This window comes from Salvia hispanica, chromosome 3, assembly GCF_029641045.1.
Source record: "Salvia hispanica isolate PSC_SH4W2 chromosome 3, Shi_PSC_v1, whole genome shotgun sequence".
Lineage (NCBI taxonomy): Eukaryota > Viridiplantae > Streptophyta > Magnoliopsida > Lamiales > Lamiaceae > Salvia > Salvia hispanica.
In genome coordinates this window covers 49779973-49793067 of record NC_142694.1, presented here as the reverse complement: position 1 = coordinate 49793067, position 13095 = coordinate 49779973, and the positions used below count along the sequence as shown (strand labels likewise).

At 36.3% G+C, this 13095-nt stretch overlaps 3 protein-coding genes across 5 annotated transcripts; 1 reads left to right on the top strand and 2 right to left on the bottom strand.

Annotated features, from left to right (window-relative positions):
* Nucleotides 1-239: 239 nt before the first annotated feature.
* Nucleotides 240-2933, bottom strand: LOC148931022 (sec-independent protein translocase protein TATA, chloroplastic-like). The gene is made up of 2 exons (XM_089066856.1): nt 2567-2933; nt 240-613 (listed from the first exon to the last, which is right to left on the bottom strand). Exons 1-2 carry the CDS (start codon nt 2870-2872, stop codon nt 506-508), a joined length of 414 nt encoding a protein of 137 aa, XP_088922982.1. The 5' UTR covers nt 2873-2933; the 3' UTR covers nt 240-505.
* Nucleotides 2934-7493: 4560 nt separating this feature from the next.
* On the top strand, nt 7494-9153 carry BRK1 (BRICK1). Of its 3 annotated transcripts, XM_048111733.2 has the most exons (4): nt 7497-7654; nt 8200-8255; nt 8614-8779; nt 8861-9153. In XM_048111733.2, the coding sequence occupies exons 3-4, from the start codon at nt 8647-8649 to the stop codon at nt 8986-8988; spliced, it is 261 nt and encodes an 86-aa protein (XP_047967690.1). In that variant the 5' UTR covers nt 7497-7654; nt 8200-8255; nt 8614-8646; the 3' UTR covers nt 8989-9153. The 3 variants fall into 3 exon arrangements, with proteins under 3 accessions (XP_047967688.1, XP_047967689.1, XP_047967690.1); XM_048111731.2 differs by lacking the exon at nt 8200-8255 and having other exon boundaries at nt 7494-7654; XM_048111732.2 differs by lacking the exon at nt 8200-8255 and having other exon boundaries at nt 7495-7654; nt 8611-8779.
* Nucleotides 9154-9462: 309 nt separating this feature from the next.
* On the bottom strand, nt 9463-12883 carry FHY1 (Haloacid dehalogenase-like hydrolase (HAD) superfamily protein). The gene is made up of 7 exons (XM_048114359.2): nt 12546-12883; nt 12393-12468; nt 10970-11021; nt 10528-10642; nt 10374-10444; nt 9878-9965; nt 9463-9706 (listed from the first exon to the last, which is right to left on the bottom strand). The coding sequence occupies exons 1-7, from the start codon at nt 12746-12748 to the stop codon at nt 9577-9579; spliced, it is 735 nt and encodes a 244-aa protein (XP_047970316.1). The 5' UTR covers nt 12749-12883; the 3' UTR covers nt 9463-9576.
* Between the last annotated feature and the right edge of the window lie 212 nt (nt 12884-13095).

Genomic DNA, 13095 nt, shown 5'->3' with positions numbered 1-13095 from the left:
ATTAAGAGTTAAAAGAGTAAAAATTGCAAAAAGCATGTAACGGAGGCTATAATTATATCACAAAGGCATGATGTTAATTTTAAATGTAACGGAGGCTATAATTTTATTACAAAGGCATGATGCTAATTTTAAATTATTAATGGTTGAAAAAAAAGCACTTTCACATGTCTTTATCATTTGGTGGCATTGATTTGTTTCTAGCAATCATATACACGCAAATCCTATAAAAAGTTAACACGTTAACACCAAATCAAATAGAAATCTCTTATTCCACCACCTGCTACGTATGTATATTAGTACAGTTTTGGTAATAGAATGATGCTACGCAGAAAAATCAAGTAACAGAAAAGAAATGAATTCAAAAGGAGCTAAATACTTGTAACGTCATAATCCAACTCATAAGTCATAGCCTTTAATCTATGTTAAAAACATCAAACTGTAGTTAAAGTAAGTAATGAAGCTGCTATAACTTCAAACTGAACCACCTCCTTTTTGTGCTGGAAACTTAAGCTTCTTGCTTCTGCCCTTCCTTCACCGTCTCAAGCTTCTCGTCAGAAGCATCTTCTGAAGCCTCGATATCCTTCCTCAGTTCCGTCTCGAACTCCTTGGCCGCCTACAATTCAAATGTTTCAACACCACCAAAATTTAGCATGATAAAGAGACAGTAGTGTCCCACCGTCACAGTTATTCTTAATCGAACAACTCTTGTCAAGGCCACACGTTATTGAATGAATGCAACACTTATTAATCGGTGAAGGGTAAGTTTGAGAAGCAATCAAGAAAAAGGTCTACAAAATCAGGCAAGCATGTATCCAGTAGACAGGGCAGAAATGTTCCAGTGATTGCAAACTTATGCTGTTTTTGGAGAAAGGGGCACGGAACTAAGGATTCGAGCAACTCCAAAAATCACCAGAAAGACTCGAGAAACTAGCTCATGATACTAAGATTTAAGAGTAAACAAAAGATTCCTTAGCATATACTTAGATTCATACACAATATATTTTCTTCAGATTACAAAATAATGATATGCAGTTGTTCGTTTCGAAAAGTATTACAGGTACAAGAGGCAAACTGGCGCGTGAGAACTATAAATGCCATCTCAGATTCCTTTTAATAATCAAACAATATCAAATTGGTATTTTAAACAAACCAACTAGAACTATCTATCTAACAGATTTGTCAACAAATGATACCAAGAAGCATAGTGATAGAGGGACTATACTGATGAGGAAGAACCATATCACGTTGCATTTATGTATGAGAAACTATACTAAAAATGAAGTGGGCTGCGTTTGTAGGATATTTAAGTAGATTCATACAATGATGAAAGTTTTCTCTTGTAGCAATTCATTCAGCAAAATCAACTTCGCAGAATTCGAAGAGACTGGAGATGCAACTAAAATATTGTGAAAGAGGTCATGGAGAAGACCAACTAGTCCAAATTTTCCGCTCACAGCTTTTTCAGCATTGCATATCACCGAATCAACTGGTTCATAAGGTTAACTTAAGCCTATGACAAAGAATTAGGACAGGTCTCATTTTTACCTTCAAACTTATTCAGTTTTCTACTATGCTATACACTCAAAAGTATATTTATTTTCAGTATATTTACATTACCTTTTAGCTAATCTACGTATCATCAAGCATACCCTATCATAGCCCACCAGTCCGGGTTCATTTCAGAAAATAGAAAAAAGGAGAGTAGTTCTGCTACCAAACATGACTAGCATGAACGGAGGTCGTCTTAGCAATCTAAACATCGGCCCAAGCCAACTTTTTATTCCAAATATAGTAGGAACTGCTCGATCAACTTAAAATGCTAGACTTTGGTGAAATGAAAATATGTAATTCTGATTCATCGGAGAACCTCTAGCTGCAAGTAAATGCATTTGCGAGACGTTCCTTTCTTTTCTTCGCGATAGAACAACATTAAATCTGCTAATGACTTTTGGGCATCTTAGCGTCAATTTGGGAAGAAAAAAATCGATTGCTACGTTATGCACATTACAATCTGTGCAATGTATGGTGGATCATTTGAAAATTCAAAAAGGCACAAGCCCAAGTTTTAAAGTGTACTCAACCAAGAAGTTCCCAACCTATTTTGATGTAAAAATGCTTTTCTACTTTTGATCAGATGTCACTAATGTTTGCACAAGAGCCATAAATCTTGACAAATAGAAGTAAAAATATTGCAGGTCCAAACCAGAAACAGGTTAAAACACTCGCTTATTTTAGTTCAAATTTGTCATTTTATCACATCATTTATTTGTTTAATTTGCAAACACACTCTGCTCAAATTCGATTCACTAAAAACTTAAAGATCGGTTTTTTATCCTAATTTTGTCATTTAATCACATCGTTTAATCTTAGCAAACGAATAAGCATATCAAACGATCTTGAACACACTTTTTTCATTCCAAAGACTTTGAAGCTCTAAATTCGATTCACTAAAAACGTAAATACCAGATTTTTATTCATTTAATTGTTTCTAAAAATATTGATTGTTAGTGTAAAGTTGAAGATAAATAGAAAAACAAAAGATAAAATGGATAAAGAAGTAAAAGACCTGTTGAAAGCCCTTGACAGTCTTGCCGATGCCGCGGCCGACTTCGGGCAGTGCTTTGGGGCCGAAAACGAGGGCAGAGACGCCGACAATCACGACGATCTCTGGCACTCCAAGCCCGAAAATGCAGTTACAGGAGAATCCCCGTTTTTGAGCTCTCGAGGGCCGATCCAGAGCGAGCCCGGGCCCGGCCCGGTTGTTGATATTGCGGTTGAAGAATAGTGAGGTGGAGGAGGAGAGAGAGGTGAGTTTTGCGGTTGGATTTGAGCCGAGTGGCGCTGCTACGGTGAAAGACGAGGCGGCGGCCATTGTATTGGATTGGTTTGGAGAGGGATTTAGAGCTCGTGTTTTGTGTGTCACAAATGCTTTGGGAAAGGGAATGCTATTTATCTCATGGCTCCAACTAACAGTCAAACAAGAACGTCCCATTTTTTTATTTTTTTTGGACACAGAAAGCGTGGTAACAAATGTAAAAAACACCTCCTCCATAATTAAGCAGCTCCTTATTTTTGGTTTGCATGTTAAACTATCGACGATTTTGTTAATTGTTAAAACTCTTAAATTTGTTCTAGGTCTAGTTGATGATAATTCTAGTTTATCTAATTAAATATGAATAATCCATTTTCTTATAAATTACTCCCTCCGTCCCATTGAAGATGACCCACTTTTCTTTTTGGTTTGTCCCAATTAAGATGACTCATTACGTAAAATGGAAACATCTTTATCTCTACTTTATTCCTCTTTCTTACTTTACTCTCTCCTCTTAACACACAAAATATAACTGCATAAAATCCCGTGCCGCCCAAGAAAGGGGTCATCTTCCTTGAGACAGAGGGAGTACTAGTTTATCTAGTTAGGTATGCATAATTCTTAAGAACTTTTATAAGACATTTTAATCGGTGATTGACTCATTTCTAATATTAATGACATCAAATTTCAAGATAAAATACTCCATCAATCCACTATTTAAAGATCCATTTCGACTAGACACGAGTTATAAAGTATTTAGTGTCAACTAAGTTGAGTAAAATTAGATTATGAATATAAAAGGTTGATTGAATATGGAATCCAATATAAAAATGAAATAAAGTAAATGGTCCTATAAATCGTCTACAATCTTCAAAATGATTTTTTAAATAATAGACAGTGAGTGTAGACAACATAAAAAAATAAAAGACACTGTAACAAAAAAAAAAATTTAAGAGCAAATGAAAATAAAAGACACTGTAACAAAAAAAAAATTTAAGAGCAAATGAATTACTTTAGTTTGGGACGTTTAAAAAAATATATAAAATGATTAATCTTCGTTAAAATACTAACCTTCTCATACTAGTTTTAACAAGCCCTAGCTTCAAGTTGAGGTGCCTACGTATTCTCAATATCCAATTGCATTGATTCACATAGTTCTCTTACCTGACTTACCTATTTGGCTTGGCCGACGGTTGGCGGTTGTCCTATGTTCTATCCTCGGTGTATACTTCGTCTTCTTCCTCTGCATGAGTGTCCCAATTTGGTTCTTGTTCTCGAATGTCAGCTTTGGCCCAATCATCAAGTAACATCACAGCTTCCATATTTCTCGCTGAGAGATTACTTTTTCTTTCGTCTAAGACACATGCTCCAACACTGAAAGCGGACTCGACAGTGAGGAACCGAAAAACTCTTCGTGGTCATTGACGCAAGTAAGGAAAAATCTTTGTGTGTCCCACCAATCGAGGTCATCGATTTGGGCAGGAGTAGGACCTTCATCATTAAAGGAAAAGCATGATTCAAAATATAAGTTTAACCCACTTACCGAACTTGCTGAGCTCAACATTCCGTTGGTTTTGTAGCTGTATAGGTCAGCTAATTGGGATTGCGCGTCGGGGTCATCATAATCCATTTGAAATGCAAAGCCAAAATTTTGTTGTTGAGGGAGAGGTCTAGAGCATACTTGGTGGGTAGTGTTATACTTGGCTTCATATTCGGCATAAAGAGCACACAAGTTAAACTCGAGGTATGTTGGACTATTGACTAACTCGGGAGCTTTATTTGAAATGTCTCAGATAGGTTTACTTCATATTCGTCATTGGTTCCCGATTGCAATTCTCGAAGTGGACCAAGATCAATAGTACTCAAGTTGTTATAGTAAAAATCTAAAATCTTTGAGGTACCAGCTAATTTCCACTTCGGATCAAAGACCTTTGCAATCAAATTATCAAAAACACTGTGGGAATCTCACTGAAATGCTTAAGCCATTTATCAATCATATAGTATAAAACAAACATCAATTCAGGAGATGATCTAGCATTTTTCATGCATGTCTTAAAACCAAGTGATATATACATGCAATGCTCTAAAACACGAACAGATGTGCGATAATAAACACCTGATAATTTTAACGGTCGCATTTTTGAAATTTTTGAACAATTTAAATAAACTCATGCTTTGGTCCCAACAACTATGCAATAGAAATAAATCAGGAACGGGATGAGTCCTAAAATATCACAAAAATAATTTGTTTGATGTCAAAGCAGAATTTAGACAATTATATGTGGAGTTCCATATGTGAGACACATCCATACTAAATTTAATGGATCTTATTTTCTTTTGATGGCAATATTTTTTCCAAGATTTGCCAATAGGAGACTTTTAATGGATCAATCTAACAGCAGTTCTAATAGTTTGAACATGCTTTTGTCATAATTGAAGCCACATCTTGTACACATATTCAAAATATGACATATGTATCTTTGATAAAGAAAATACTTACCATCAATAACTGGAGAACAAGCCGCAATCAAGTCGCTAATACTTGCAGTGTTAGTAATTGCATTATTAAAACCAACAGAAATATCTTATTGCATAACTGAAGTTCATTGAAAACTTGAATAATTAAACGCTCATTGAAAACTTGAATAACTGAAGTTCATTGAAAACTGAAGCAATGTGTAGGAAATTCTCTAAAACCAAATAAACGCTTATTCAAACTTCAACTATTGTCCACAAAATTAACTGTAATGCCCAATTATGATTGTCTATTGAAATAATCAGTCCATACATCAGAGCAAATGTTCACTTTGTGTCCCAAGTTGACTAAATAACGTGCTAATTCAATTTTTTTTCTCCATAACTTGTCGAACAGTAGATCGTTAAATAATGGATCTACTTATTCTTTTTGAATCCACATTATAAGTAGTGTTAACACAAACCTCATATTTTCCATTTAGTTATAGCTTCAGTATGATTTTTAAGATCAGATTTAAAAATAAATGTACTTGATTGAGACGAATCTGAGCCACCGAGAGGGAAGTTTAGTTGGGTTTGGGTAGAGGTATGTCCATATACGACTGGATGCTTTGTCTTCAAATGACGATAGAGAGTGTCATATCCCTCGCCAGCTAGAAATTGGTAGACTTTGGTGCAATAGTTACAATATGCATGATATTCCGATGTCTCTTCTTGAGAGAGCGGATCATCAAGGCATGGAATTACTATCGGAACCTTCTTGTAATGTTTAACAAAAATATCAAATCTCAACTTTGTTGGTGCCTTTTTACCGCCTTTTCGTCCAGGTGGAGGTGGAGGGGGAGGCATTTTGTCATTTTGGCTGCTGCTCGACGGAATAAGAGATCTATCATCATTGTCGTCGTCCAACGATAAATTCATGTTGTACTCTTGGCTCCCTGTGTAATTACCACCATCCTTCCCACCATGCATTTAGGTAAGTAGCATGACTCTTCAATCTACAATATTATATATTTCCTCCGTCCCCCATTATGAGTCACACTTTGACCAAACACGGGTTTTAAGAAATGTAAAGAAAAGTTGGTTGAAAAAGTTAGTGGAATGTGGGACCCATTTTTTTATATTGGTTTTATAATAAAATGTGAGTAAATTGAGTTATTGGAATGTGAGACCTACTTACTATTTATGGTAAAAATGAAGTGTGACTCTTAATTGGGGACGGACCGAAATGGAAAAGTGTGACTCTTAATCGGGGACGGAGGGAGTAAGTAGTAGGTATGGATTAAACATCGAGCATAAAATGATCAAGAACTCAATCTTATGAAATTATGAATTCAAAAAATAATTTGTAAAATATTTAGATCTCACTTGCATGCGTTCAACCGCAACTCGGAAAACCTCTTCCATAACTTCTCGATGACTAGGTCGCCTGATCTTTGAGGACTACTTTGATCTTGGGCAATTCCTTTGCCTCAATCACCACCACGAGAAGAACATATTCCAAACAAAGTGAAAGTAGTATAGAATATGGAGTATTGAATGATAAGTAAAGAACAACTTAAAGTAAATTATGAGCACAACAAGTAAAATAGTAAACAACGTGAGCAAATTTGAGAGAATGATGATAGAGAAAAGAGAGATTAAGATTGAGAAGAGAAATGTACTTGTTAACACAAGAATGGGGTGAGCAGAAATAATGAGGAAGAAGGTATTTATTAAAGAAAATTTGGGAGAAATCAGATTTATAAAAAAAATTGAATTTTTTAAGTTTCTGTCGGTTTTCTGACAGAACCGATGGTTTTCGAATTGAAACAGTTCCAAAGAAAACCGCCAGTTTCTAACCACTTTTTAGGCCTACACCTGCCACATGAAAAGTCACCGGAACCGGCCCGAACTAGCAGTTCTAGACAAAACCGTCGGTTTCTTATGGAAAACCACCGGTTTTCTGTAACCCTACACCTGAAACGCTTGAAAAGGCTACACCCTAGCCTGAAACCTACTTTGAACTTGCGAACCAACGATTTTAATTTATGAATATCACGAACTTGAACCGGACCGTTGAAACCGTTGAACCGACGGTTCAGAATCATAGTATTGGTTTCAGTACTGATTAGGAACCGACAGTTAACCACCGATTCAATGCGGTTTAGTTTGAGCATGTCTACCCTACATAAAGAGAGAGTTTCCTTAAAATTACGTCAAAATCGAAAGTCGAAAGCCACCCACACATTTCGGTTCCTACAAGCTTGATAATTGCAAAATATCCCACTATACCACTATTGCTCCCTGAAATTTTACCTTGCTCGAAAAGGATTTCGCCCCCTTTTAGCTCCGAATTCTTCTGCTGCTCACTAATCGGGGGTTTAGGTAAACCTAATCTCTGAATCCTAAGTTTACATTGTTTGGATATTGAACCTTTTTGTGCTGATTCAGATCTTACAATATGCTAAGTTGCGCAAGGCTTCATCTTTTGGTAGTGTTTTTAATGTTTTCGGGTCTCTCATTTGATTTCCCGGGGTTTCTTTAAATTTGGGTTAACCTATGTTTTCCTGAAATCTAATGGAAGGTAACGTTTTCCCCCCTTTTGTTTTGAGTAATTTAATCAAATAAAGATGGAGAGACAGTGTAATGTTTTAGATCTGCAATCTCCATCCATTCATCTTGGTTATCCAATGCAATCATTATTCAGATAAATCCCTTGCTCTAAATTTGATTGTATGATGAAATTTATTGTGCATTTTTTTCACCTTGTATTGTTGTTACTGCTGAGATAAAAAATCCTAGTGAATTTCTTTGTCAAATGAGGAGAATCACATTTTTCTGTTTATTAAACTTAGACTTGATGATTCTGTTTGCAAGTACAGAAAATTTCGTTTATTGGTGGATTGATGTTAAACTTGCTTCTCTTATAGCTTGATAAATTCTTGATGTTCATGGCTCTGGAGAGATCTTTTCTGCATTTTATGAGGTGAATTAAGATCGGGAGTTTCGTCCGATTATATTTTCGTTTACATATACATATGTTCTTGGTCGTGTTGAATTACTGAAACAACTGTTTTGGCTATGTTTGCACATATGACCTCATACTTGCTCAAGTGGAAGAGAAGGGAATGGGAACTATGATGTTTTCTTTCTTTGCCTTATTGAGTTTAGATTTGAATGTGTAAAGGTTTAGTGGCTGTGTGTTGTTAACATGTCACATATTATTTCCTAAGCTGTACCAAAATGATAGGATTTCCATTTCCTTGCACAAAATCAAAATGGAGCTTGTGGAGTTTGGTAATACATGTTGCTTTTCTCAATCTAGTTAGTGTTTTTGGCAGCAGTAGGGAACAAAGTATTACTGTCGAGTCTAAAAGATGGCTCGAGCTGGGGGGATAACGAATGCTGTGAATGTGGGAATCGCAGTCCAAGCTGACTGGGAGAATCGAGAATTTATTTCTCACGTCTCCCTCAATGTTCGACGCCTGTTTGACTTCCTTGTGCAATTTGGTATGCCTGCTCGAATTCCCTCATAATTTGACATTTTTCTCATTACTTATTTCATTGTCATTGTTTTGTTTTGAAAAACAGAATCTACTACAAAAAACAAATTATCAAAACTGAATGAGAAGCTGGGTACGTTGGAGCGGCGCTTGGAATTGCTGGAAGTGCAAGTCAGCAATGCCACAGCTAATCCTGCTCTCTTCACTTCTACTTGATCTCCTCTCACCATCTTTGTGAAAAATGACAACATGTGGTTAATTTGCTGGACTACACTATATATTCATTTGTTTCTTACACCAATGTATATCGAGATGTAAAACAAATATTTGACCCCGAATGTGGTGCTGCACCTCATTTTATGTACTGCGATTTACATGGAATTACTTCCAACTAAGGCCATTTCCAACCATACACCAAATCTCATTTTTGGTATAGAAAACTCCTTCAATCATATTGCAAACTCAAACCCATTTTTGTCTTTTTCTACGGAATAACACCAAATATGGAGCTATTGCAAAAATTGTGAGATATATACTAAAAAATGGTGTAAAATATGAGTGGAGTAAAATTACTATTTGGTGTGACATACTCAAAAATGAGTTTGAGTTTGGTGCAAACTTACAAGAATAGCTCCTGTCAAACTGAGACACAGATTATGTTTTTCTTGTACCAAAATTTAAGGACCTAAATTGAATCGAAAGATAATACATTTATTGCAAAATATACAAAGAAGGAGAGGAACATGTATGGTTTAAAATCGAAAAGGAGGTGTAATCTACATATCTTGAACAAAGAATTAAAAATCAACTGAAATTTGGGTTTTCAGTATGCAAAATAACCCCAAGATCAGAGAGGTCCTTTCGCAATGAATCAGCAGTTTTGAAGTGGATGCCATTGAAGCCAGCATGGAGCGCAGCCTCAACATTTTTCATCCTGTTAGCCAAAACATTACAAGAATCCTATTATTCAGAATAAAGCATAGTCCTTCAATTCCTAGTTTAACAATAAATTCAGGAACCTAAGCTACGGAATGAGGTAAAAAGTCTATCTAGGGGATGGATAAGAGACGGTGCACTGCGGTTGCTCTTAGAACAGTAATATTACCTGTCATCAATAAAGATACATGATGTTGGCCCGACCTTTAAGTGCTTCAACATATCCATATAGAAGTCAGGATCAGGCTTCCTTTTTCCTGCATTGATTTATTTTCATCATCCCACTTTTGCATGGTGAAAATTGGGAATAGAATTGTGTGCAACTGATAATGCAAACAGAGATTTCAGCCAAGTTTTCTACTTTTTCTGGCAGGAACTACTTCTGAATCAATATGAAAACATAGGATTCAAAATTGTGTGGAAAAATAATTTGAACAACTACTTTTGCAGAATAGTTAAATGCACATCACTCTGCAAACCCAGACATCCTCCAAAGTTAAACCTAGAATAGCTTCCTAATTTTATGCCTATTGGTCCAATACAAGCAATGAACAGTTTGTCCACACCTGTTATATATAGCAACGATGACTACCCAATTCAGTTTCACTTTGCTATCACAGTAATGAGAATAGCAAGCAAAAAAAGGCCAGGGAAGAAAAAGGTACCCATTGTGCATGAACAGAATGTCCAAGACAAGTAGGATGAGAGTTTTAGCTTTTCTTCAATGATTTCATACCTGCAACAGAAAAGTTCAGAAAAAAGAAGCTAGAGGACAATGCCTCTCAGAACTTTCACAAAAGCATGTTCATTCAAACAAACCAAATGGGATAGTTTGTTGAAGTATGCATTTCATATCCATCGTTCTTTAGATCAATAAGTAATTCTTCAACTCCTTCAATGTAGGTATATGCACTCCTCATGCAGCTTTTGAGTCCTGCAAGAAAGCAGACATGATCATGACTATCCACTCAAACTTATGCTGTAAGCTAGCAATTTTGACCCATTTGAGTCACATGACTCACATCCAATGTTACATAATCAAGCCGGTTTCATGCATACCAGGAATAATTTGCAAGAAAAAAGTTATCAGGTTAGAAGTTCAAACACATATGTTCATGATTAAGTTTTGAAATTATGAACTCGACATTTGATTGTCCGGACAAAAAGTTGCTCTGAATAGCCATTTACAGCTCTCGATCTAAACTTCAATGAGGAACCAGGTATATTATGTCGAATAATACACAAGATCTGTTAACTTTACCTTCCAAGTCAAATGGCCTCCCATCCTTAAAAAACTTTTGTGCCAGCTCAACCTGAAAGGAAGTAACTTGTATGTACTTACATATAGAGAATATGTGTAGGCAATCAAAAAGTGACTAGTGAACTCTAATACTTCCTCCGTCCGCGAATAGGAGTCCTGGTTCATTTTACCATAAATGGTAATATGGTCTCACCTTCCACTAACTCATTCCACTCACATTTCATTTAAAACTAATACTATATGCTAGTGGGATCCCTATTCTACTAACTTTTCTCCACCCACTTTTCTTAACATTTCTTAACCTAATGAAATGAGACTCCTAATGGCGGACGGAGGGAGTATTAGGCTAAAGAGCTATTCCGAATAAATTCTATATCAGTGCAAACAAGTACCTGTAGGAGAGTCTTCTAAACCTATTTGTATTTCTGAGAGTTGAGCTAAAGGGTACCATGGGTTTCACAATAATATACTCCCTCCGTCCCTTAAATTTTGTCACACTTTAACCGGGCACAGGTTTTAACTTTTAAGAAATGTAATGGAAAGTGAGTTGAAAAAGTTATTTGAATGTGAGTCTTAATAATTGCCAGTTATTAGCTAATAGTCCTCAATATATGTAGTGTCCCTAAGATTAGAAGGACATGTATGAAGATATAGTAATCAGGAAAGACAATAGCTAAGGTCCTCTCCACTTTGGCTAATGAGCAAGGTCATTTGGGCAATTGAGTTGGGTTTACACTTACCCCTCCTACCCCAGCTCAGTAACCTATCTATCTCACTCTCACAACAAAAACCGTGGAGTTTGAATAGCCAATCTGAAGAGCTCCTCCTCATAGGTTAGATTGAAAAAGGTAACATTCTGTTTAATCACTACCTACAACATTGGTTTCACTATTTCGGGCTTTTAGTGGCTATCAGAAATAGATCAACCTGATTTTAGTATTCCATTGTCCATTGCCAACTCTATAAGCGGTGGAGGTCCCATTTATTAGTTACTACTAGAGATGCCCAAGTTCGACCGGTTAACCGTGAAACCGTAACCGCCGGTTACGGTTTCGAACCGGAACAGTGAGATTTAAATCGAACCGAAACGTCACTTTTGGAACCGTGGTTCGGTTTAGGTTACAAAATTCCAAAACCGAAACCGTGCCGGAACCGACGGGAATTCTAGATCGGAACCACGAAAAACCGTGAAACCGAGTCAGAACCACCAAAAACTGCCGGTTCGAGACCGTGAAAAACCTTAAAGAACCGCCGAAAAACTGTAACCGCGAAACACCCGATTCTGGTTCGGCAATTTACAAAACAGGAACCAGGATTGATTAATGAATACATAAAGAAAGAAACTTTGGATCAACAAGTCATTGCTTCATATTCATTCTGGCATTTCTACAAAATGGTAAGCAAAGTAAAATTGATATTATACCTCATTAATAAGACCCTTCTCAAACTCAACCCAGGCAGTAGGATGCTTGCATTCCAGAAGCTCATCCATAGACATTCTGCACAAAGGAAAACACACACCAATTAATAATTAAGTTCCAGGTAAATTTAGGGAGAGAAGAAAGAGTAAGAATACCCGAAAAAGGCAGGGATGTGGTGGTAAAAAGGATCGCGGACGATTGTGTCCATAATATCAAAAAGCAGTATGGGCAGCTTTCTTGTAGAATGCGAATTGGCGGCAGACATTTTGATTCGACCTCGACCTGTAAATGGCGGCCGTTGCTCTACTTTTGCCACCGGAAAGCTACTCAATCTCCAAACCAATCTTTGAGCTGCCATATTATATACCACCGCCGCCGCAGGAAATCGATATTAACGAATCCAAATTTTCCCTTTTCCTACTTTTTTTTCGATTAGGATTAGATTAATAATTATTTAGCAACTAGAGTGGGTAAATTTGAATTGGTGCTCGAATCTGATACTGACGCATGTGGACTCTAAAATTCTCTCCAATTTTTTTGGTCATATATGAATTCTTTGACTAAATTCAAAATTGGACAAATATTCATTTTACAAATTTGATCCAATAAATTATATATTTACCCTCTGTCCCACAAAAGATATCACACTTTTTTTTTAGTTTATCCTAAAAAAATGTCACATTTGTCTTTTTGAGAAAAAGTTCT